Source organism: Podarcis erhardii, assembly GCF_964252035.2.
Source record: "Podarcis erhardii genome assembly, chromosome: 1".
NCBI lineage: Eukaryota > Metazoa > Chordata > Lepidosauria > Squamata > Lacertidae > Podarcis > Podarcis erhardii.
Genome location: NC_138497.1, coordinates 30,286,365 through 30,307,142, shown reverse-complemented (window position 1 = coordinate 30,307,142; position 20,778 = coordinate 30,286,365). Strand labels below are relative to the sequence as shown.

At 46.0% G+C, this 20,778-nt stretch overlaps 1 protein-coding gene across 7 annotated transcripts; it reads right to left on the bottom strand.

Moving 5' to 3' along the window:
* Positions 1–50: 50 nt before the first annotated feature.
* On the bottom strand, positions 51–17,613 carry LOC309341742 (RING finger protein B-like). Of its 7 annotated transcripts, none has more exons than XM_081861469.1 (13): positions 17,317–17,613; positions 14,774–14,950; positions 14,289–14,397; positions 12,957–13,058; positions 11,175–11,403; positions 10,343–10,366; positions 7,940–8,062; positions 7,452–7,639; positions 6,546–6,745; positions 4,443–4,534; positions 2,836–2,890; positions 1,136–1,233; positions 51–1,051 (listed from the first exon to the last, which is right to left on the bottom strand). In XM_081861469.1, the coding sequence occupies exons 1-13, from the start codon at positions 17,442–17,444 to the stop codon at positions 810–812; spliced, it is 1,767 nt and encodes a 588-aa protein (XP_081717595.1). In that variant the 5' UTR covers positions 17,445–17,613; the 3' UTR covers positions 51–809. The 7 variants fall into 7 exon arrangements, 5 of the variants coding, with proteins under 5 accessions (XP_081717595.1, XP_081717592.1, XP_081717594.1 ...); XM_081861466.1 differs by lacking the exon at positions 17,317–17,613 and adding an exon at positions 16,387–17,086; XM_081861468.1 differs by lacking the exon at positions 17,317–17,613 and adding an exon at positions 16,387–17,086 and having other exon boundaries at positions 51–994.
* Between the last annotated feature and the right edge of the window lie 3,165 nt (positions 17,614–20,778).

Below are 20,778 nucleotides of genomic sequence, written 5' to 3'. Positions count from 1 at the left end.
CACACTTCTTTGAAGCATTAATTAGGAATGTGTATACTTTGTACTTAAAAAAAAAAGTAATTCTACAGCAAGAAAGAGGTGGATTATGTGTGTATAAATTAAATGTGCATAATTTAGGAGGTTCTGGGAATGCGATTGCTTCTCTCCATGCCTCCAGCAACGTTTCATAGCATAAATAGAACAAAGACAGATTCTTGTGCATGCTTTATTACACAATTTGGGTTTGGATTATAACTTTTTTGCTGAGGAGGTGGGGCTTGGTCAAGCTGACAGGGGACAGAGGATTAAAAACAGGAACATAATAGAATGGGAAGAAACAGGAGCAAGGAGGAAAGGTATAGAAATGCATTGGTATAATCCAGATCCAGCTGTCAAATATCTGAAGCCCAGCCTGTATGCCCTTCAGTATATAAACATCCCACAGTATTTGTTCATTCATTTTCAGGGTACTTTCCTCTCCACTAGCTGAGGCACTATTACATCCAAGACTGACTGATTAGGGCATGTCATAGAATATGGGGTTCAAAAGCAGCAACAGTGAGGGATGGGGGAGATTACACTGAAGTGACAGAGTGCAAAAATGCAAATACTAAAGTAACAACCCTCTGCCTGATCTCCTGAAAACCCATTTTGTTTCTCCTACATGGGATGAAACCAGCAGGAAGATCAGCAAAGTATTCAGAGAGGGATGATGTTGTTTTCACAACCTCTGTTTGCACTGGCAGTCTTGTACCCATCCACTTGTACTCTTCCAATATTCAGTCTTTCTGATCTTGCCTTCTTGGTCCAGACACAGGACTCCCAATGACTCAAGCAGGGTCCAGGGAAGACCTCGTCACCTCGAGGTCCAGCTGCAGCTTGCTTGTACTATTGTAGAACCTGCCAGCACGGTCTGACCCGCCAAAGACCAGAACTGTGCACGCATTGTGCTTGCCCTGGTTCTCCTTATCTGCATCCGTCTGGGGGGCATAAGTCAAGTTGAGCAGTGTGTGGCCTGCCCGGGGCACAGAGCAAAGGTCACTATGCTTGACTGCACTCCAAGTCAAGGTATCTGCAATGGGAAAAGGTTAACGGGTGGTAGCAAACCTCCACATCTTGAGGGAGTACTGGTAGCAAAAGCGCCGCAAGGACTTACCAAGATGGAATGTGAATGCATCCCGAAAGGCTCCTCTGACACCACAGCCTCCGCTTATCAGCACTTTCTGATCAGACACTGGAATGGCCGCATGGAAACTGGAAGCAGAAGATGGATTCTTAAGAATTAGAACTGAAATGAATTGAAATTGAAATACTTTATTGTCACTTGTACAAATTGTATACAGTGAGATTACACAAGAACCCCCCATTCAGCTTTCTTAGTCTTAATTCCCCTTGTTTACTGAAGCACACCCACCAAACCTGAAAGTCAGTTGCCCTGTTGTTATCTTTTCATTCAGAACCTAACAGCCCACGGAGAGAAGCTATTCTTTACCCTGTTGGTGTGACTAATCATGCTTCTTCCGCAATGTCATCCAGTGGATTCATGGGACAGCCCATAATATCTTGTGCTGTATTCACCACCCTCTGTAGGCACTTCCTATCAGTTGATGTCAAACCAGCGTACCACACCGTGATGCAGTATGAAAGGACACTTTTTATTGTGGAAGGAGATCATCAAATGTTGATTGACATTGTTCTTTCACAATACTCTGAGGAGATGGAGTCTCTGTTGGGCTTTCTTAACCACCTGGGTTGTATTGAGCTTGTACCCAGTTGCTCACTTCCTGCCTGGCCATCTAGGGTCATCGTCTCGCCCACCCATCTAATATGCCCCCCAATGCCCCAGTCAGGCTCTCCCATTTTCTTCAAATGTATTGTGTAGCCATCACCAATTTCTATAGACTTCTCTGGAGTCCATAACATCACATCATCCACTTGCATGATCGTAAGGCAACATGGTGGCCAGGACCAGGCCATCTGATGGGGCAGATAATGATAGTGGAAGGTAAGGAGGCAAAGGCTAGGGTGTGTGTGGTGTAACTTACATGGGATATGTTTTTTTGAAAGCAGAAGGCTCATCTCTATCCCCAACTCTGTTTTACTCACACTTGCAACTCTGTTCTACTCAAACTTGGTCCATCTCTGTACAAATTCTGATTTGTTCCACATTTTTCAGAGGAAATATCCATGCAAAAATGTTAAGAGCTTTTAAAAAAGTGATCTCACCCAAAAAAGAACTGTTCACTCTTATGAGGTAATGTGAGGACTGCCTTTTAACCTCCCCACACTCCTACTTTCAGGGTGGGTTAAAGCTGCTTGGAGCAGCTACAACAACACTTGAAGACTCCTCCCTGCCTATCCACTCCTTAAAGAGCTACTAGCTGTTTGAAGCTGGAGGCAAGTGTAAGCTTTGCCTCTGGGTCATCATGTGATGCAGTGATGAGTCTCTCACATCAAATACTGCAAGGAGAAAAAAGCCTAGGAGCTTAGATATAGGCAGGTATGCCAACAGCTTGAAGGTTTCACCCATTAAATCAGGGATGTGGAGCCTGTGTCCTTCCTGATATTGTTGGTCTCCAGCTCCCATCATCTGGAGTGCAGCAGCATCAGGACTGGGAGGGGATACAGGCTCCACGTTTCTGCAGTAAAATGATCAAGGATTGGTTTCCTCTTGTCAACTAACAGGCTTCTGAGAAGAGCAGCACACGCAAGTTTAAAGCACTGCCTTTTTCTAGCCCAGGCTCCAGGGATGCCAACTCATGACTGACAGCAGCCCTTCAAACATGCACCTCAGACCCTTTTGCATTACAATCACTAGCATTGTCCATGCAAGAGAGCCCCATAATCAGCTCTTACCTGCGAGCTGAAGGTTGTCCAGAGAGAAAAGGAACTGAAATGTACTCCATGAAACCTAGAGGCACATGGGGAAAGGTGGAAGATTTCAGATGCAACAAACTTCTTGGGGGGAAATAAAATTTGTGGTACCTTAAAAACACTGAACATTACTACAGCAGAAGCTTTTGTAGGCTAAAGTTGGCTTCATCAGATGGAAGGAGGAATGTAAACAATGGTATCAATTTGTAAAGAAATGCAAAAAGGCCCGACTAGTGACCATTTATAAAACAACTATTGAATTTAGATCATCACAGGCTTTACTTTTTGCATTTTATTCACTTCCTCTCCACTCACACGCCCACAATAACTTTGTTACACTTCAAGGTGCTACCGGGTTTTGTTGTTTTTGCTGAAATAGACTTCACACAGCTCCCACACTCTGGATGGGAATTGCTGCAGCTTATTGCATATAATGCAGAGATGTCTGTAACTGCATCTTGCCATAAATCCGGTTATAGCACCAGTAATCTTACAATGGCCAGTAAGGTCATTTTTGATCCATTCTCCAAAAGGTTTTGAGGCAAAGTCGCTGTTCACTAGCGCTGTTCACTCATGTAAGCAGCTCCTCTCCCACTTTCCTGCTTCAAAGCAACTACGGAGGAGGGAAGGAAGGGGACCATGGATCCTCCGCTGCTCACGGCTGCAGCGGATTCCTCCTCCTCCGTGATTGCTTTGAAGCAGGAAAGTGGGAGGGGAGTAAGCAGCTCCTCTCCCACTTTCCTCCTTCAAAGCAACTACGGAGGAGGGAAGGAAGGGGACCATGGATCCTCCGCTGCTCACGGCTGCAGCGGATTCCTCCTCCTCCGTGATTGCTTTGAAGCAGGAAAGTGGGAGGGGAGCAGCTTACACTCGTGTAAGCAGCTCCTCTCCCACTTTCCTCCTTCAAAGCAACTACAGAGGAGGGAAGGGGACCATGGATCCTCCGCTGGCTGCTTGAGGCTGCAGCGGATTCCCTCCTCCCGGGCTCCCTTTGAAGCAGCAAAGTGGGAGGGGAGCAGCTTACACTCATGTAAGCAGCTCCTCTCCACTTTCCTGCTTCAAAGTGGAGGGAATCCACTGCAGTTGCAAGCAGAGGATCCATGGCTCCGCTTCCTTCCCTCGAAGCAGGGTGCGGGGGTGCAGGGGGGAAAGAGGGCAGGAAATAGATGCCGGGCAGGTAGACACAACCACACTTTGACCTCTGGAAAGTCCACCTCAGCCTCCCCAGATTTCCACTGAGACGGCCAGGCTAATCTCGATGGCCATAAGTCAGGCTCAGCATTATTAACTGGACTTAGATAAGCCATGGTTCCCCTTCCTACCCTCCTCTGAGGCTCGATTCAAAGCAGAAAAGCAGACAGGAGCCGCCCGCTTTGCTGCTTTAAATAGTTTAGTGCAACATTTGATTCAGAATATTTTTTTCCTGTATTTTCCTCCTCTAAAAACTAGGTGCGCCCTATGGTCAGGTGCGTCCTATGGAGCGAAAAATACGGTATACCAACTTCTGACATCTCCCGCCTCAAGGGATTCCTTTAACCTCACCAGGCGGTGGACTTCAACTCTGAGACAGGGAATGGCAAAGTTCTTACCCAGATCTAGGATGTGTGTGTCGTTCAGGTAGAAGGAAGTCTTCTGGCCCCCAAATATGATCAGTTTGTTCCTCAGCAGAGTAGCTGAATGGCTTTGAGAAAGCAAGGAAAGACAGTGAACAAGGAAAACGTAGGAAAATGAAACAGTCCCTGCAACATCTATAGCTAGAAATCCACTTTATGTCTTACATTTTTTAATGATTTTTCCTAACTTCAGTCAATCTCAGTGGCCATTCTGGGGCATCCACAGGGGCTGTATATGAGTAGCTCCATCATTTCCAAAGCTAGCAAGGCATTTGGGTGGAAAGAGGCCAAAAGTTTGGCCAGCTCCAGCAACGCCTTAAAAACAAATTATGGTGTTCCAATATCCAAGAGCCACTTTCAAAACTAAAGTTTTAATATGAGACATCAGCTGTATTAAGCCTTTCGGTAGCAGCAGAAGAATAAAATGTGTGAGTTGGTTTTAGATGTAATAATGTTTATGCTGTAATTTTTAAAAAAATCTCTATTGACATAAACTGGCCTGCAACCTTAGGCTGTGTTCACACTCCAGTTTACTGTGCATTCACTGAGTTTCTGATGCTGGTTTATAATCTGTGTTCACATGACGTTATCCAAAATGCATTATGTATCTTGTACTTTGTTATAAGATACTACTGTTTGCTGTATTGTTTCTCAAACCAGCTTCACATGATTGGAATCCTTATGCCTCTTGTCTTTGGCGAAGGTGTGAAAGCATCCCTGTGGGAAACCACTGAAATCTATGGCAGTACAGTGGTGCCTCGCAAGATGAAAATAATTCATTCCGCGAGTCTTTTCGTCTAGCGGTTTTTTCGTCTTGCGAAGCATGGCCATTAGCGGCTTAGCGCTATTAGCGGCTTAGAAAAGGGGGGGGGGAGGGGGAAAACTCGCAAGACGTTTTCGTCTTGCGAAGCAAGCCCATAGGGAAATTCATCTTGCGAAGCACCTCGAAAAACGGAAAACCCTTTCGTCTAGCGAGTTTTTCGTCTTGCGAGGCATTCGTCTTGCGGGGCACCACTGTAATGTGAACACAACCCTAGAGTGGAGAGCAGGATATAACCCCCTCAAAAAAGACATACATAAATATAATGTAATGTGAACCATGGAACACAAAAGGCTCTTTTACTAGAGAAATGCATCAAGTAAACACAAGTTTTACAGCACTGCCTGAGTAGATTCGCCAAGATTTTATCTAGATTAAGAACAAACTCATCAACTCATCAGAAGTGATAGAATTTCTCCCATTTGCTAAAGTTAAAAGTTTTATTTAAGCAACGTATTAGGGAATGTGTAATTTGGTCCAGAGACCTATAGATCCAACTCCTAAGCTGATCTCCGCAAAATGAGAAGAAGCTTCTATTAATTCCTTCTCTTGACCAGCAGGTTTTTGTGAATTCTCTGATTAAGAGAACTGAAAAGTCTTTAGCCAAAAGATATAAACTCCCATGCTGGAGGTAAGGAAAACTTCGCCAAGATTTACACAGCTGTTATCAATATTAGTATATGAGCCTGGTCCTGAAACCTGCAAGAGGCACTCACTCCACTTGTGAAATAAGGCTCTCATACTTCTCTCTCCCATCTGTGACAGGCCCCCTGCAAGCTGTTCCTGAAATTGCATGCCCCCTCAGTATGCAGTAAAGTTATGCAGCCCACACGAGACACCTTGGATCCAAGCCATAGTCTTGCCTTCTACTGCACAGAGTTTTAAAAATGGCATTGTAAGCTTCATTCTGGGAACAGGGGTGTGAGAGAATAAAACACTCCCAAGGAATTCCGGGCAGAGAGGATGTCTGAATGTACTTAGTATGTGAACAAGATAGGAGGTTTCTGAGGGGCCCTCAGTTTGAGGGGCAGAGTTTACCCAGAGTCCCTTGGCATTATAGCACTATCAAACAAAGTAAATACCCGCAGGAAAATGTACAAGTGTTTTCAAAGAAAGCACTAATTACGCTATTTCCAACCGCCAAGGAAATAAAATAAAAATGAGAGCAATGAAGGAGTTGTCCAATATCACACTTCAATGAGAAAAATCAAGAAATCAGCACTAAGCTGATTCTCCTCACTGAAGCAAAGAAGACTTACCCAAGCCTAGGCAAAGGCTTCTCCCCCTCAACAATGGGTTGATACCAGATCTCATACTCTGGGTTGAAAACAAAGAGTGTGTTGCTGCAAGCTCCCATCTCCAGGGATGACATTTTAGGGAAAGCTCCTCCAAAGACAAATAGCTCCTTTCGGTAGATGGTTGCACTGTGGTAAGCCAGCGTTGGCACTTTACCCTTAGCCTAAGGAAGAGATCACCGGTCACTGTACAGGCTTGGCATTTTAGACTGACTTAGCATCAGCACCACAGACAGCTCTGTTGTTGGCAGCATCAATGACCACAATTCCTCCCCTTTCCAATGCCTTCCTAATAGGCCTGACAGCAGCTGCCTCAATCACTCCCCACCTGAGCTGTAATCAGCTGTAAGCAGTCTCTTACATGGAGGGGAGGTGCCTACAGAAGTGGGGAAGACTCAGGGATAAAGACACCTTCTCAGATGGTCTGCACTTTTTTTAAGATTCTTGAGCATGGGTAGGCAAACTAAGGCCCGGGGGCCAGATCCGGCCCAATCGCCTTCTAAATCTGGCCAGAGGACGGTCCGGGAATCAGCGTGTTTTTACCTGAGTAGAATGTGTCCTTTTATTTAAAATTCATATCCGAGTTATTTGTGGGGCATAGAAATTTGTTCATTTTTCATTTTTTTTCAAAATACAGTCTGGCCCCCCACAAAGTCTGAAGGACAGTGGACTGGCCCCCTGCTGAAAAAGTTTGCTGACCGCTGATCTTGAGGTTTGGGGAGTGTATGTTTTAAATTCCACATATTACATTGTTGTAAATCGCATTGATGAAAACGAGGACGCAATTTAAAAACAAATAAAGGAATGGATGTCTCTTATATAGTAACTGTTCTCTTTATTGCTCAAGGCTTTGTTTCTCTTGCGACTCACAGACACATGAAGCCACTTCCAAGACGCCGTGTCCAGAACATGGATGTTGCTGTAGCGCTTTGCCTCCCTCATACCCCCGAAGATGTAAATGCGCTTGGTCTCTGGGTCATATGTGGCACTGTGGCCCCTTGAACACTGTGGCATGGAACCTGGTGCCGGGAGATCCATGGGGAACCAGAAGTCATTGTCTGCGAAATCAGCAACAGAAGTGAAGACTCAAGATGTGCAAGAGGGTGGGGGGAAAGTTGCAGAAAGTAGTCGCCCACATGCTAAAAGCTGAGAGCTGGCTTCCCTGCTAACCAGAACACAAGTAGTGTGCAAAGAAAGTTAAATCCAGCCACTATCAAGTTCAGATCACCAGGCATGGCAGACACTCCTTTAAGAACTACTATACCCATATAGGAAAAACCTACTGCAATTCAGTTTCCCTCTGATCGGTTGCAGACAGTGTCAACATGTACATCACTGCAAGCAAAGAAGCATCTCACCAATTTCCAGTTTCCACAGGGCATCTTGGCAAAATTGTTGATTAGTTCCTTCGCCACCAATCAGAACAGCAGTTTCAGGGTCACTCAGGCACATGGCATGACACCACCGAGGGCTTGGACATACTACGGAGAGATGCAGGAGTGGAGACAGCAGAAACATACCACAGAATCCATCTCATTTCATTGTGGGAGGGTCATTTGGGAGAACTTCCTCCTGAAACCTACAACATGACTGATTCTGGCTGTTTCCATGCTACCCTTAATGTGGAACTGCCATTGTTCGTTCACTCACTTTTTACAGGGCATCTAAAGCAGTGTTTCCCAACCTTTTTTGGGCAAAGGCACACTTGTTTCATGAAAAAAATCTCGAGGCACACCACCATTAGAAAATGTTTAAAAAATTAACTCTGTGCCTATATTGACTATATATAAAGTAACTCTCTTTAATAGGAATCAAATAAACACAAAGAAAGTATTTTATAATTACTTTATTATGAAATAGTAAGTACCGTATTTTTTGTCCCATAGGACGCTCCGTCCCATAGGACGCACCTACTTTTTGAGGGGGGAAATAAAGGAAAAAAAATTTCCTTTATTTCCCCCCCAAAAAACCAGGTCGGGGAACAGTGGGATGGCGGTGCTGCACCTCCCCGCTGTCCCCCGAGCTTGTGGGGCTGGCCCATGTCTGCCTGGCGCGAGGGGCGCTCTGCTTCAGGGCGCCCCGCGCGTCCGGCGGCAGGCTACAGTCCGCAGCATGGGGAACCCTCTGTTTCAGGGCGCCCCATGCGCCCCCCGGGTGCGCAAGGCTTGCCAACACGAGCGCGGAGCACGGGGCGTCCTCCGAAGGGCGCCCCGTGCTCCGCACTGCCAGCTGACGCCCGCAAGCCTTGCGCTCCTGGGGGGAGATCCCCCGGGTGTGCAAGGCTGGCCAACACCAGCGCGGAGCACGGGGCGTCCTCCGAAGGGTGCCCCGTGCTCCGCGCTGCCAGCTGCCGCCCGCAAGCCTTGCGCTCCCGGGGGGAGATCCCCCGGTGCGCAAGACTTGCCAACACCAGCGCGGAGCACGGGGTGGCCTCCGAAGGGCGCCCCGTGCTCCGCGCTGCCAGCTGACGCCCGCAAGCCTTGCGCTCCCGGGGGGAGATCCCCCGGGTGCGCAAGGCTTGCGGACACCTGCGTGGAGCACGGGGCGTCCTCCGAAGGGCGCCCCGTGCTCCGCGCTGCCAGCTGCCGCCCGCAAGCCTTGCGCTCCCGGGGGGAGATCCCCCGGGTGCGCAAGGCTGGCCGACACCAGCGCGGAGCACGGGGCGTCCTCCGAAGGGCGCCCCGTGCTCCGCGCTGCCGGCTGACGCCCGCAAGCCTTGCGCTCTCGGGGGGAGGTCCCCCGGGTGCGCAGGGCTGGCCTACAACAGCGCGGAGCACGGGGCGATGGGATGTGGGAGGGAGCTCGCTCCCCGCCCCGCGTGTGCTCGCCGCCGCCGCCGCCCCGACTCTCGCCGCCCGACTCGCCCGCCTCCCTCCCACGGCACACCAGGCAACGTCTCGCGGCACACTAGTGTGCCGCGGAACACCGGTTGGGAAACACTGATCTAAAGGACAACATCAAATCAATACCCTCCAGTGCTTTCTCTTGTTCCTCAAACCACAGAAAATCCTGTGCAAACTCCACATATGTAGATGGTCTTAAAACTAATCTTCCACTTTTCCTAGAGCTGCAGTTTAGGTACATCAGCGACACTGCAGGTAAATGAAGCTATAGCCATGCTGGCACCATTACCTTTACGGTCAAGCACCATTTCATCATTTTTCTATTCTATCTTTTAATTAAGACCCATGTTCTTTGGGCTACTTTTTTTCAACTTTTTTAAAGGAATTATTGGAAGTAATTACCAAATTGCTCTTTAAAACAATAAACCCTAGAATAACTGCTTTTTAAAAGGTGGCTCAGTTGTATTCTGTCTTTCCCACCCTAGGACTCTGGGTAGACTGAACATAGTGAGATGTCCACATACAAGAATTAATGGGTGAGATTCAACTAATGACGTCTGTCAATGTAAGCCTTGCACGAGGGCTTCTGCTTGCAGAATGAGGCTTCTTCCCCCCTTCCCCCTACATGCCCCCCAAACTGGCTCGAGGGGAGGGGGGTCAATAGAACTTCCAGAACAGCACACAGGGCGAGGAGAGGGGGGATTGTTCCTTACAACAAGCTGAAATGCTTGCCCTGACAAAATGATCACCTTAGCACAACATGGAATTCCTCCCACTATACCCTCAAAACACAGGAAGTCAGTTGCAATGCCACATGTAGCTCAAAGTGGAAGAGCAGTAACTGGGTATTACTAGGAGCTGCTGTTCTGGAAGCACTGAATGAATTCCAACAAATTGTTCAAGGAACAGGTATTTTACCTTGCAGCTCTTTAACTTCCAAGTCTGCAGAGAAAGAAAATGTTCCAAGAGATTACTATTCTCATGCAATGCTGTCTTCGAACTGATTTTCAGTGGGTCATGCATTTATATTGGAAAAAAGAAAAGATGCTATTTCATCATAAGCAAAGAAGTTATGATCCTGTATCAGGCGAAATGCTTTAGAATGCACACTCAGTAATTTAACACGCATTTTTTGCACACCGACAGCCAAACCACACATTAACATTGGTAATGCATGATTCCCACCCCACCCTCTCAAACTATAAATACCAGCAGTGAGGGAGACACTATCAGAATCAGGTCTGCAGAATGTAGTGGGATTACCTCTTTCCTATCATGTTGTGGCTCTGATCAGCAGTCACCTGCTAAAGCAGGAAGGAAGGCACAGGAAGGAACACCACCAAAACTGGCAACAGTTTTTCGACTGTGTGAAAATGATGACTGGCCAGGAAGTTAAAGAACAAATTGGAGGTTGTCTCCATAAGCTTCAAGCCCAAATGCAAACATCATTGATATCATCAAGTATATAACTCTCTGCTAGGTATCTTCCCCAACTCCTATGTATCAGGACAAATTCATATAAATTAGAGCATTCTGAATGGGTGTTGACTAGATGTATGCAGGTTCAGGCATGTGCTGAAGTCTTGTATTTTACAACATCACTGGAAAGTTCTTAAAAGGAGGCCAGGCTAGTAGGATAAGGGATGGGGGACTGGACATTTGCATTCATGGGAGCACAAATACTCCTCCCTGTCCCAGAATACTATACAATTACAAGCTAATTTGGTCTCGGAAACTAGACATCACTAACCTTCAGATTCCTGCTGTCTGTTGGATGCCAGAAGTTCAAAGAGAACCCTCCTGGTCTTTAGGCGAGCTGAATTAGATGTACATGTTTTATTTCGGGCCTCCTCACAGTCCACCGATGCAGCAGTTGTTTCTGGAGCAGGAAGCATAAGCAGCGTTTCCATGGGTGGAGAGAACTCCTTCCTTTCAAGCACAGGCTCTTTAGCAGGCATCACTGAACTCCCAGTCTTAGACTGCTCCACAAAGAACAGAATTAGATCGGGATCAGAAATCATTCGAACAAAATGAATGGGCCTAATGAAAAGGGCTCACTGAAGACATGCACTACAGACAACTCTAGTTTTCCCTGGGCTGCCCTAGACAAGGGGTAGCCAACGTGGTGTCTTCCAGATGTTGTAGACTACAATTCCTATCAGCCCTGACCATTGGCCATACTTGCTGGAACTGGGAGTTGTGTTGCCCAACATCTGGAGGGTCCCATATTGGCTATTCTTGCCCCATATGCTTTGCTCCTGTTCTGTCCAGCTTGAGAGTTTTCCCAAAGCATCTGGTAAACCACTGTTGGTACCAGAAGGTATGGTCCAGCAGGGTTCATCAAAGGCCCAAGCACTTATAGAATCATAGAACCCAACTCGCTCAATCTTCCTCATAAGGCTTGGTTTCCAGACTCTTGATAGTCTTGGCTGCCCTCCTCTGCATACATTCCAGCTTGCATACATTCCTTCTTAAATTGTTACAGTAGACACAGTATTCCAGGTGTGGTCTGACCAAGGCAGAATAGAGCGGTACTATTACTTCCCTTGATCCAGACACTGTTGAAGCAGCTTAGAATAGTATTAGTTTTGTTTGTTTTTGTTTTTTGCTGCTGCATCACACTGTTGACTCATGTTCAGCTTGTGGTCTAGCTAGATCCTTTTCACATGTACTACTGGCAAGCCAGGTGTCCCTCATTATATTTGTGCAGCTAATTATTCCTGCGTAAGTGTAGAACTTGATATTTGTCCCTACTGAAATTCATTTTCTTAGTTTGGGCCCTGTTCTCCAATCTATTAAGGTTATCTTGAATCCAGATTCTGTCTTCTGCAGCATTAGCTATCCCTTCAAGTTTGGCGTTACCTGCAAATTTGTTGGGTCTGAAATGCCAAATGAAGTTTCCACTACAGAGTTTTGATCACAAACACAATCTCTGAGCAATAGAAGCAGTCCTACAGATCACACAGAATATGGTAGCAGAAATCTGGAAGGAACCAATTCAAATTGTAGATGCAGATATATTTTTGCACACTTTCCCACACAAAACAAAACACAAACATCCTTGCATGTAGAGGATAGGCAGAAAGGTTTCATGTAGCCCTCTCTCTGATGTGGGGAATAGAATTACAGTGGTACCTCCGGTTACGAACTTAATTTGTTCTGGAGGTCTGTTCTTAACCTGAAACCGTTTTTAACATGAGGCGCACTTTCACTAATGGGGCCTCCTGCTGCCACCGCGCCACCGATGCGTGACTTCCGCTTGCATCCGGGGGCAAAGTTCACAACCAGGAGCATCTACTTCCGGGTTAGCGGAGCTCGTTACCCGAAGTGTTCGTAAGAAGGATGGTACATAACCTGAGGTTCCACTGTACTCTCCTCCTCTTCCCCATTCCCTCAGTAGGAATAACGCTTCCAGAATTCCACTACCTGTCTGTGTAACTTGTAGACTGGTCGTGGTCCTAGAGGTTAACAACAAGCAGTTAGGAGAATGGAGAAAAAGCCACCAAAAGGAGACTTCTATCTATAAACCTACCTCAGGTGGCTCATCCAATCGCTGACCTGTATCTTCTGGAAGGACAGGTGACTGATTAGGCTCTGTGGCCTGAAATGGGCGGGTGGGGGTGCTGTTGAGCAGCTAAGGAGGAGAGACACACACATCAGAACAACACTTGCAACTTGAGTCAAAAGGCAATGCACAGATGAGTAGCCCCCTACATTGGAGGCTTTTAAAGAGAGGGAGATATGGTTTGAAGGATGTGACGGGCCGTGTAACAGGGTAGACTGAGTGGGCATCTATCTGTTCCCTCTTTGGGCCTCTCCCTCGGTCAGGCGGATCATGGTTGCCATAGCAGCAACCAGTATACCCCTGAGCCTGTCAGCGTCGCTATTAAATGCCAGGTTAGTCCATAATAAAATCTCCCTTATTCATAATTTAATTGTGGATGAGGCCGACCTAGCTTGTATTATTGTACTAATTGGATAACTGGAATGTTCTGTACATGGGCTGCCTTTAAAATATGCTGGAAACTGGGAGATATGAACATATTTCATCCATGCTTTGTAGTCAGTGGCTTCCAACCAGTTTTCAGGCCCAAATCAAAGAGATGGGGTATCTCACATGTAGCTACTCAATCCGTGAGATTTGTTTGTTTATATCCATTGATAGGCTGCCCTTCATCATGTTGTTCTGTGGTAGTGGCCCAAAGGGCCATAATGAATGTGATAATGTGAAGTTCCAGAGATAGTTACATACAGCTCAATACAACAAGCAAACTGTGTAACACACAAATACTACTAGGCAATAAATTAAACCTAATCAACAGCAGTCAGGAAATAGGAACACTGTAGTGTTCTACAGTAGGAAGGGTATTCTGAACTCATCCTGCAGCCCCCAAAACCTATGCAAAAGGTGCATTTTGACCCAGCGTTGATATGTATATAATGATGAGGCCAGAAGGGGAGGGCATTCCACAGCCTGGGGGCCACCACAGAGAATGTCCTCTCATGCATTCCTGCTACAAACTTGATAGGGTAGCAGAACTACCAGAGGTGCCTCTCCTGTGAATCTCAACAGCTGAACATGTCTACGAAGGAGTCACTCCTTCAGATACTTAGGGCCAATATTTGATGTTTTATTTATATTTTAGGCAAAGTATTTAAACTTTCAGGGCACATGGCCACCACAAAGCAGAATAATAGTTACACAGCATATCAATATTCATTAACAAGTGGCATTACAGGAATGGATACCTTTAAGACTTCCATTTTCGTATCTATCTGTATATATGGTTCACGTTAAAAATGAATCCACATGGGTCTCAGTAGGCAGGGAGTACAAAAATGACAAGACAGAAAACTTTCCTACCTGTTCCTCGACAGTCAAGAGAAGCTTAACAGGGTTACCATTCTCTTCCTGCTTTAACGAAGCCATCAAAACATCCACTCGCCAGTCACCTTCCCATACCAAACACCTGCTTGAGTAAAACACACAGATCACTATTTTCTTGCCCTGAGATAATTTTACTTTTATTTCAATAGCTGATAGAGTTAAATTGACAATACATTCTTAAGCTTTAAAGACTGTCCATAGCAGAACAAATGGATTTGGTAGGTTGCAATAGCACAACATCCTCATGACAGCTACTGTAACTAATAGCATGTTGATCCCTGAAGTCTTGAGTTCAGATCCAGACTTTGCTGGCCCTGGACACATTCCCTGTTTTTAAAATAAGGAATTTATTCCCTCTTACAGTTTTTAAAAGATCTTCCTCACAGTGTGTTTGGAAAGCACTTGGCATGCTAACAAGTATCAATACTGGCACCAAAATTCACTAATTATCTAGAATTTACCTTGCTTCAGGCCCCAGCTTGCCAATCTTTTGTGGCTTAACATTTGGATTCACTAATATTTCCACAATGATGCTTGTCTTCTGAGAATAGCGGCTCCAGTCACCCAAACCAAAGACCACCAGGTGTTTGGGCAGCGGAAGTGGTAAGTGAGTATGGTAACATTTCTGACGGCATTTGCTTAGAAAGAAGAGAAAATATATTAGTCTCAAAAGTGATAGCATGGAAGGAAATTGAGAAGAAAGGATTCATAGTGATGGAAAGCAAGAGGGGAAAGGACTGGTGCTGTGTATGCACAATCATGGGTGTAGCCAGGAGGGGGCAGAGGGGACAGCTGCCCTCCTAAATCAAGTACAGTAAATAAATAAAAATACTTAACTGACCAATTGTGTCGCAGATAACTCTGTTCTGCCCCAACATAAAGCCTGCCCCCCTGAAATAATTCCTGGCTACGCCCATGTGCACAATACCTTTAAAGGACATTTGAAGCACATTTCCCCCTCAAATAATTAGGGGCACTGTAGTTAACTCTGAGGGGTTACAGTGCCCACCCAGAATTCTTTGAGGGGGAAATGTGCTTTAAAGGTGTAATAGCACGTATTCAGCAAATGGATCCCTTCTCACTTATTCCCTAAAAGAAGCAAGAGGGATTGACAACCTGTTTTGAAATTTTGGAACTATATTTCTAGGACGGAAGGGACCCAACTGAGGGCATTTACAAATGTGAGGCTCACACCGTGTGTAACCTGAATAGAAACCTTCGTTATGTCAATTATGAACATTGCTTTTAAAGCGGCTTTCTTTGCATTATGTGCATGGGCTCCAGCAGTCCCCATTTACCAGGAGCAGTCTATATTCTCCAATAGATGCCCCCATTTTATATCTTGATGGTTTTGTGGATTCCTCTAACTTCCCTTCCATCTTGCTTCCCATAACTGCCCATTCAGATACTAAACTGTTGAATTAGTTCTAATGTATGTTCTGTAACAAAGGCAGCCAGATGCATTGTGAGATTAGACGTTCTGTTGAATAAGTGGAAGTTAAAAGACCTAGACCCCTAAGGAGCTAAAAAGGAGGATATGAATTTTAAAGCTAATCAGTTTTCTAGTGCACAATGGATTCATAAACTAGTGCAAGAGAAGATACAGCAAAACGCATAAAGGAAGAACTGTTGATCAGCAATGAAGGGTTCTGCCGAAGCCTTGCTTTGGGTGGGAAAATTGGGATATTGCAGGTACGCACACACTTATTTTCATATGGGAAACGGTGAAAGGTTGCAAACATCCATGCCTATTTTAAGTGCTTGTCTGCTGGTCATGCAGAAATCGGCTTTTTGCAGCATGTAGATAAGCAACACCGCCTGCAAATGTCTGCCCTGAGAAGCTGGCAACCCTAGCGCACCCAAAACGTTGCTAGTAGTTAGGCTCCCGGTGTCGCACAAGACTCTTCGCTGCTTTCATGGTTGCTGTTGGTTTTCACGTGCGAAAACACCGTATCATAAAAATGACCTGTGAACCTGAGGCGCAGGCTTTTTCGCGCATAAATTTTCCTAAACCTTTACCCGCTTTCACCCTCCTGGATGGCGGCAAAGGCCAACCGCCGCGCGCAGGCCTCACCTACTGAGCTGCCGGGGCGGCTCGCGCAGAGACCAGAGGGCGTAAAAGTGGAGCTTGCCTTCCCGCCGGGAGAAATCCGCCCCTCCGCGGGGCTGCGGGACTAGGGCGGCCTCGCCGCGCTGCCAGAGGCCTCCGGGGGCCCAGCTCCATCGCCGGCGGGGCGTCCCCAAGCCATCCAGACTCAGGAAACTGGAAGCAGCAGAGAGCATGGCAGAGGGAGCGGCGCTTTGAGGCCCAAAGGCCCCCACCCAGACCCCACGGGCGAGTCAGGGTGGCATAAGCTGCTCCTCGGTCCCAAGTCTGGGTAGGTCGACACGCGGCCGGCTTGGGTGGGGCGCGGGCACTCTGCAGCTGCTCAGAGGTGCTCTTTCTTATAGCCCCGCACATTCCAGGGCGGAGCTTTTTTGTATCAGCCAGTTTCCTGGTCCCTGTTTGATCAGTTTCAGGTGTGACAAGGCCGACGGTGGTTTATTTGCAAGGGGGTGGGGGGAGAAATACTTGGTGGTTTAAGGGGCAGGCTAGAAAGCTGGTGCAGTTCGGAAATATTTGACCCTCGACGCGGGTGGAGGGAGGCGCTATTGATGGCATAGGTATGGTTCCAGTTCTGAAGTGCGCACCACTGACATTTCTCCATGTATTGCAGCTGCTGCTGTATTTCTGATACAGAGGGAGCAAATAGATGTCAGCCCTGGTTTTTAAAAAGGGAATACTCTGAGCACCTGCACTTTCACATGCTGCAGAAATCAGCGTCAGACCTGGAAACTGTTTGCTGCTGCTCCTGCCCTATGGGTGGCCATGGGTGGGTAGGTGGAGATCCTGGGCTTTGGCCCCAAGGCCTAGCAGCATTTTGGGGCCAGAACACAGACCATCCTAACTGCAAAATGAGAAGAAGCCTTGCCTTTCTCTCTCAAATTTTGTTTCCCACCACACCAGGGAAATCTCTCCACGCATAGGCAGTGGCAACAGGACACGCAAAACGAATGAAAAGTAATTCTGCCCACTGAAATGAGATGTGTGAATAAAGACATCTTATGTTCAGCTTTTGGAACGCTTTGCATATCAGACAAGCACCTTCTCTCTGAGCTTTTTGGTGCCTGCTAAAAACATTCCTCTTTCGCCAAGCCTTCTAAAATCTGTATCCCACTTGCTGTTCTGGATTTGAACTGATTTTATGTATGTGGTGTTGTTTTAAACTGTTTTCAATATTTATAGGGTTTTTAAAATTGTTTTTATATGCAATTCATTTTTTTATGTCATTATAGTGCCTCGTGGGAAGTGATTGAGAAAGGAAATAAATAGTTTGTATGTCACCCATTTATTTGAAAGTCCTATTGAACTCAATAGGATTTATTCTGAGCAAACATGTAGTTTGCACTGTGATGGTCTTGTTTCTGAAGAGCAGCTTATAAATTGACTGACAGTGAATTCCTCCGCAGATATATTAAGTTCAATGGGATCTTTTTGGGGGGGACGCCAGCAGCCCCAACCAGCGTTGGCTGGGGTTGATGGGAGTTGTAGTCCAAAATATCTGGAGGGCACCAGGTTGGGGAAGATTAGTGTATCAAATTGCTGTCCAAATAAATATATAGTCTACCAGTTCCTGTTAAACAATGCACTGCAATTAGGATTTCTTTTTTTATCAACTAAATAACCAGATTCTGTTTTCTAGGTTGCAACTCTAATTACAATTCCCATAGAGTAAGCCCCATTGAATTCAGTGAGGTTTACTTCTGAGTAAGTATGCATAAGGTTTCAGTGTTACTGTTGAGTAGCAGAAAACAGGTGAGCCATTGCAGTTACTGACCAACCAGTGTGTTAGTAGGATTTTTTTTAAAAAATGAGATCAAGTAGGTGAGACAGTTTTTAAGTAAGACGTGCTCCTTATTGTCTCATGTATATTAGTTGTCATATGTGTTGATGGAGACTGTTTTTTTCTCAGCAGCATCAGCCCAGCAGGTCTTGGATGCCTGTGATGAAACCAATCCAAATACTTCAGAAATTTCTCAAATGTATTGTGCTATTCTCTTCTCAGAAATGCTTATCTTTTGAGACAGATGGCTACAGGCCACCTGAATCAAATGTATCTGTTAATGACACACTTAACACTCTCAAAGACCATTAGGAACAATTAAGCCATTTAAAATCTACTCACTGGGTTTCTTCTAATAAAGGTTGTAAAGTTGTTTCTGGACAAGAAATAAGGGAGCTTGAGTATTTATAACAATACTCAGACTGTTAAACCAACAATCATTTTTTAAAAATAGTATTAAAAGCATAAAATGTGAATATATGTCAACCTGCTTAATAAAACTCATTTAATTTAAATATGCATGACTGCACAACATTTGCAACATTTTAGGCAAAGCTTAGCTTTCTCAGGCCTAATACCTGAAGTCGAAGATGCAGGGAACTGGACTTGAATTCAAAACTCCTGTTTTGTATTAGGGTAGCCTTCTCAAAATGTGAACAAGGGTGTAACCCCCTGCTTCAAATAAGCTGCAAACAAGGAAACCACACCCAGCCGGAGGTTTCTCAGCATTTTCATTCTATAAGCTCTTGCTAAAAACAAACCAACCGCTCTTCGGTTTCCTAAGCGTTTTGCCTTACTGTGTGCTGGAGCTACTGTAGTAAAATGTTCCAGGTCAAGTCTCCAGCATCTCAAGGTAGCGCTGGAAATGTTCCTTGCCTGAAACCCTGGAGAGCTGCTATTTAGTACGGTGACAATAGTGAGCTAGATGGACTAATGTGCCTTTGTAGACAGCTCCTTAAAAGCTACTCACTTTGAGCCAATATCCATTTCTGTTGTGCAATGAAAAGAGTGTGGGGTGGAAGAGAACGAAGGAGGGAAAGCCATCATATTTCTCCTGCTGATGTTCTCCAAGATGTGGCATCTATTAGCTCTACTTGAAAGCAAGACGAAAAGACTAAAAGTCACTTTGGAGATATGGCATGTTTGGTGGGCGACACAGTGTACTTCTATTAGAGAACATTTTGTGGCTTAACGTGACATGTTGAAATATTGTTTTACAACATTCAAAGCTTTATATGAGGCATAGGCTAACTCTGCCCTCCAGATGTTTTGTGACTACAACTCCCATCATCCCTAGCTAACAGGACCAGTGGTCAGGGATGATGGGAGTTGTAGTCCCAAAACACCTGGAGGGCCGAGTTTGCCTATGCCTGCTTTATGTATTCAGGTATTGTCAACCACTCTTCATGTGGGCCCTTTCCTCCTTTCCTGGAGATTCCCTCACCCTTTCACAGGCTTTGGTGGTCAGAAACAGAAATCTGTGTAAGCCGACAGCCCAAGACATGGTGCTGCCTGAGGCAAAGGGCAAGATAGCAGCCCCTCTCCCATGTACAGAAGTTGACTGGACTGGCAGCTGAATCTTACTTAAATGATGGTGACAGGATAATGTTTTCCAAGTGCACTTCAGGGAAGCAGACTAGTTTAGCAGGTTTAGTTTAGTTTAGTTTAGTTTAGATGGCAAGTCTGTGGCACACAGAGTTTTGATTTCCAAATGAGGGGAATGGGAGGGTATGCTAGAGGGATTGCTTGAGGGCTTCTGCCACCTTCTGCCTAATGCTAGCACCATCCCTTCCTGTGAAAGCCTGTGCAAAATTATTCTTATTTTGGCTATCATTTCTGTTATCCAGCTAGAAACATGGATAATGGAGCCAAACAACAAAGGAAGTGAGGAGAAATGGCCTTTGGTTTTCTAGCCAATGCATCTGAACAACAGATGCAGGGGGTTGGACTAGAATGAACCTCGGGATCCCTTGCAACTCTACAGTTCTATGAACACTGGTCATGTCAGCACTGCAACATCTCACACCTGTGTGAGTGCCTGGAGGCGGTTGGAGGATGGATGGCGGCTAATGGATTGAGGTTGAATCCTGACAAGACAGAAGTACTGTTTTTGGAGGACAGGGGGCGGGCTGGTGTGGAGGACTCCCTGGTCCTGAATAGGGTAACTGTGCCCCTGAAGGACCAGGTGTGCAGCCTGGGAGTCATTTTGGACTCACAGCTGTCCATGGAGGTGCAGGTCAATTCTGTATCCAGGGCAGCTGTCTACCAACTCCACCTGGTACGCAGGCTGAGACCCTACCTGCCCGCGGACTGTCTCGCCAGAGTGGTGCATGCTCTAGTTATCTCCCGCTTGGACTACTGCAATGCGCTCTACGTGGGGCTACCTTTGAAGGTGACTCGGAAACTACAACTAATCCAGAATGCGGCAGCTAGACTGGTGACTGGGGGCGGCCGCCGAGACCACATAACACCGGTCTTGAAAGACCTACATTGGCTCCCAGTACGTTTCCGAGCACAATTCAAAGTGTTGGTGTTGACCTTTAAAGCCCTAAACGGCCTCGGCCCAGTATACCTGAAGGAGC

Bases quoted from the DNA above. Each gene is read 5' to 3' on its own strand.
- LOC309341742 (XM_081861466.1), bottom strand. From the start codon at position 16,595: ATGCTCTCTGCTGCTTCCAGTTTCCTGAGTCTGGATGGCTTGGGGACG. The intron at 6,746-7,451 runs GTGAGTCGCAAG...TCTCTTCCTTAG, and splicing joins GGAAGTGGCTTCATGTGTCT to GCTAAGGGTAAAGTGCCAAC. The intron at 2,891-4,442 runs GTAAGAACTTTG...ATGTGCCTCTAG, and splicing joins CACACACATCCTAGATCTGG to GTTTCATGGAGTACATTTCA.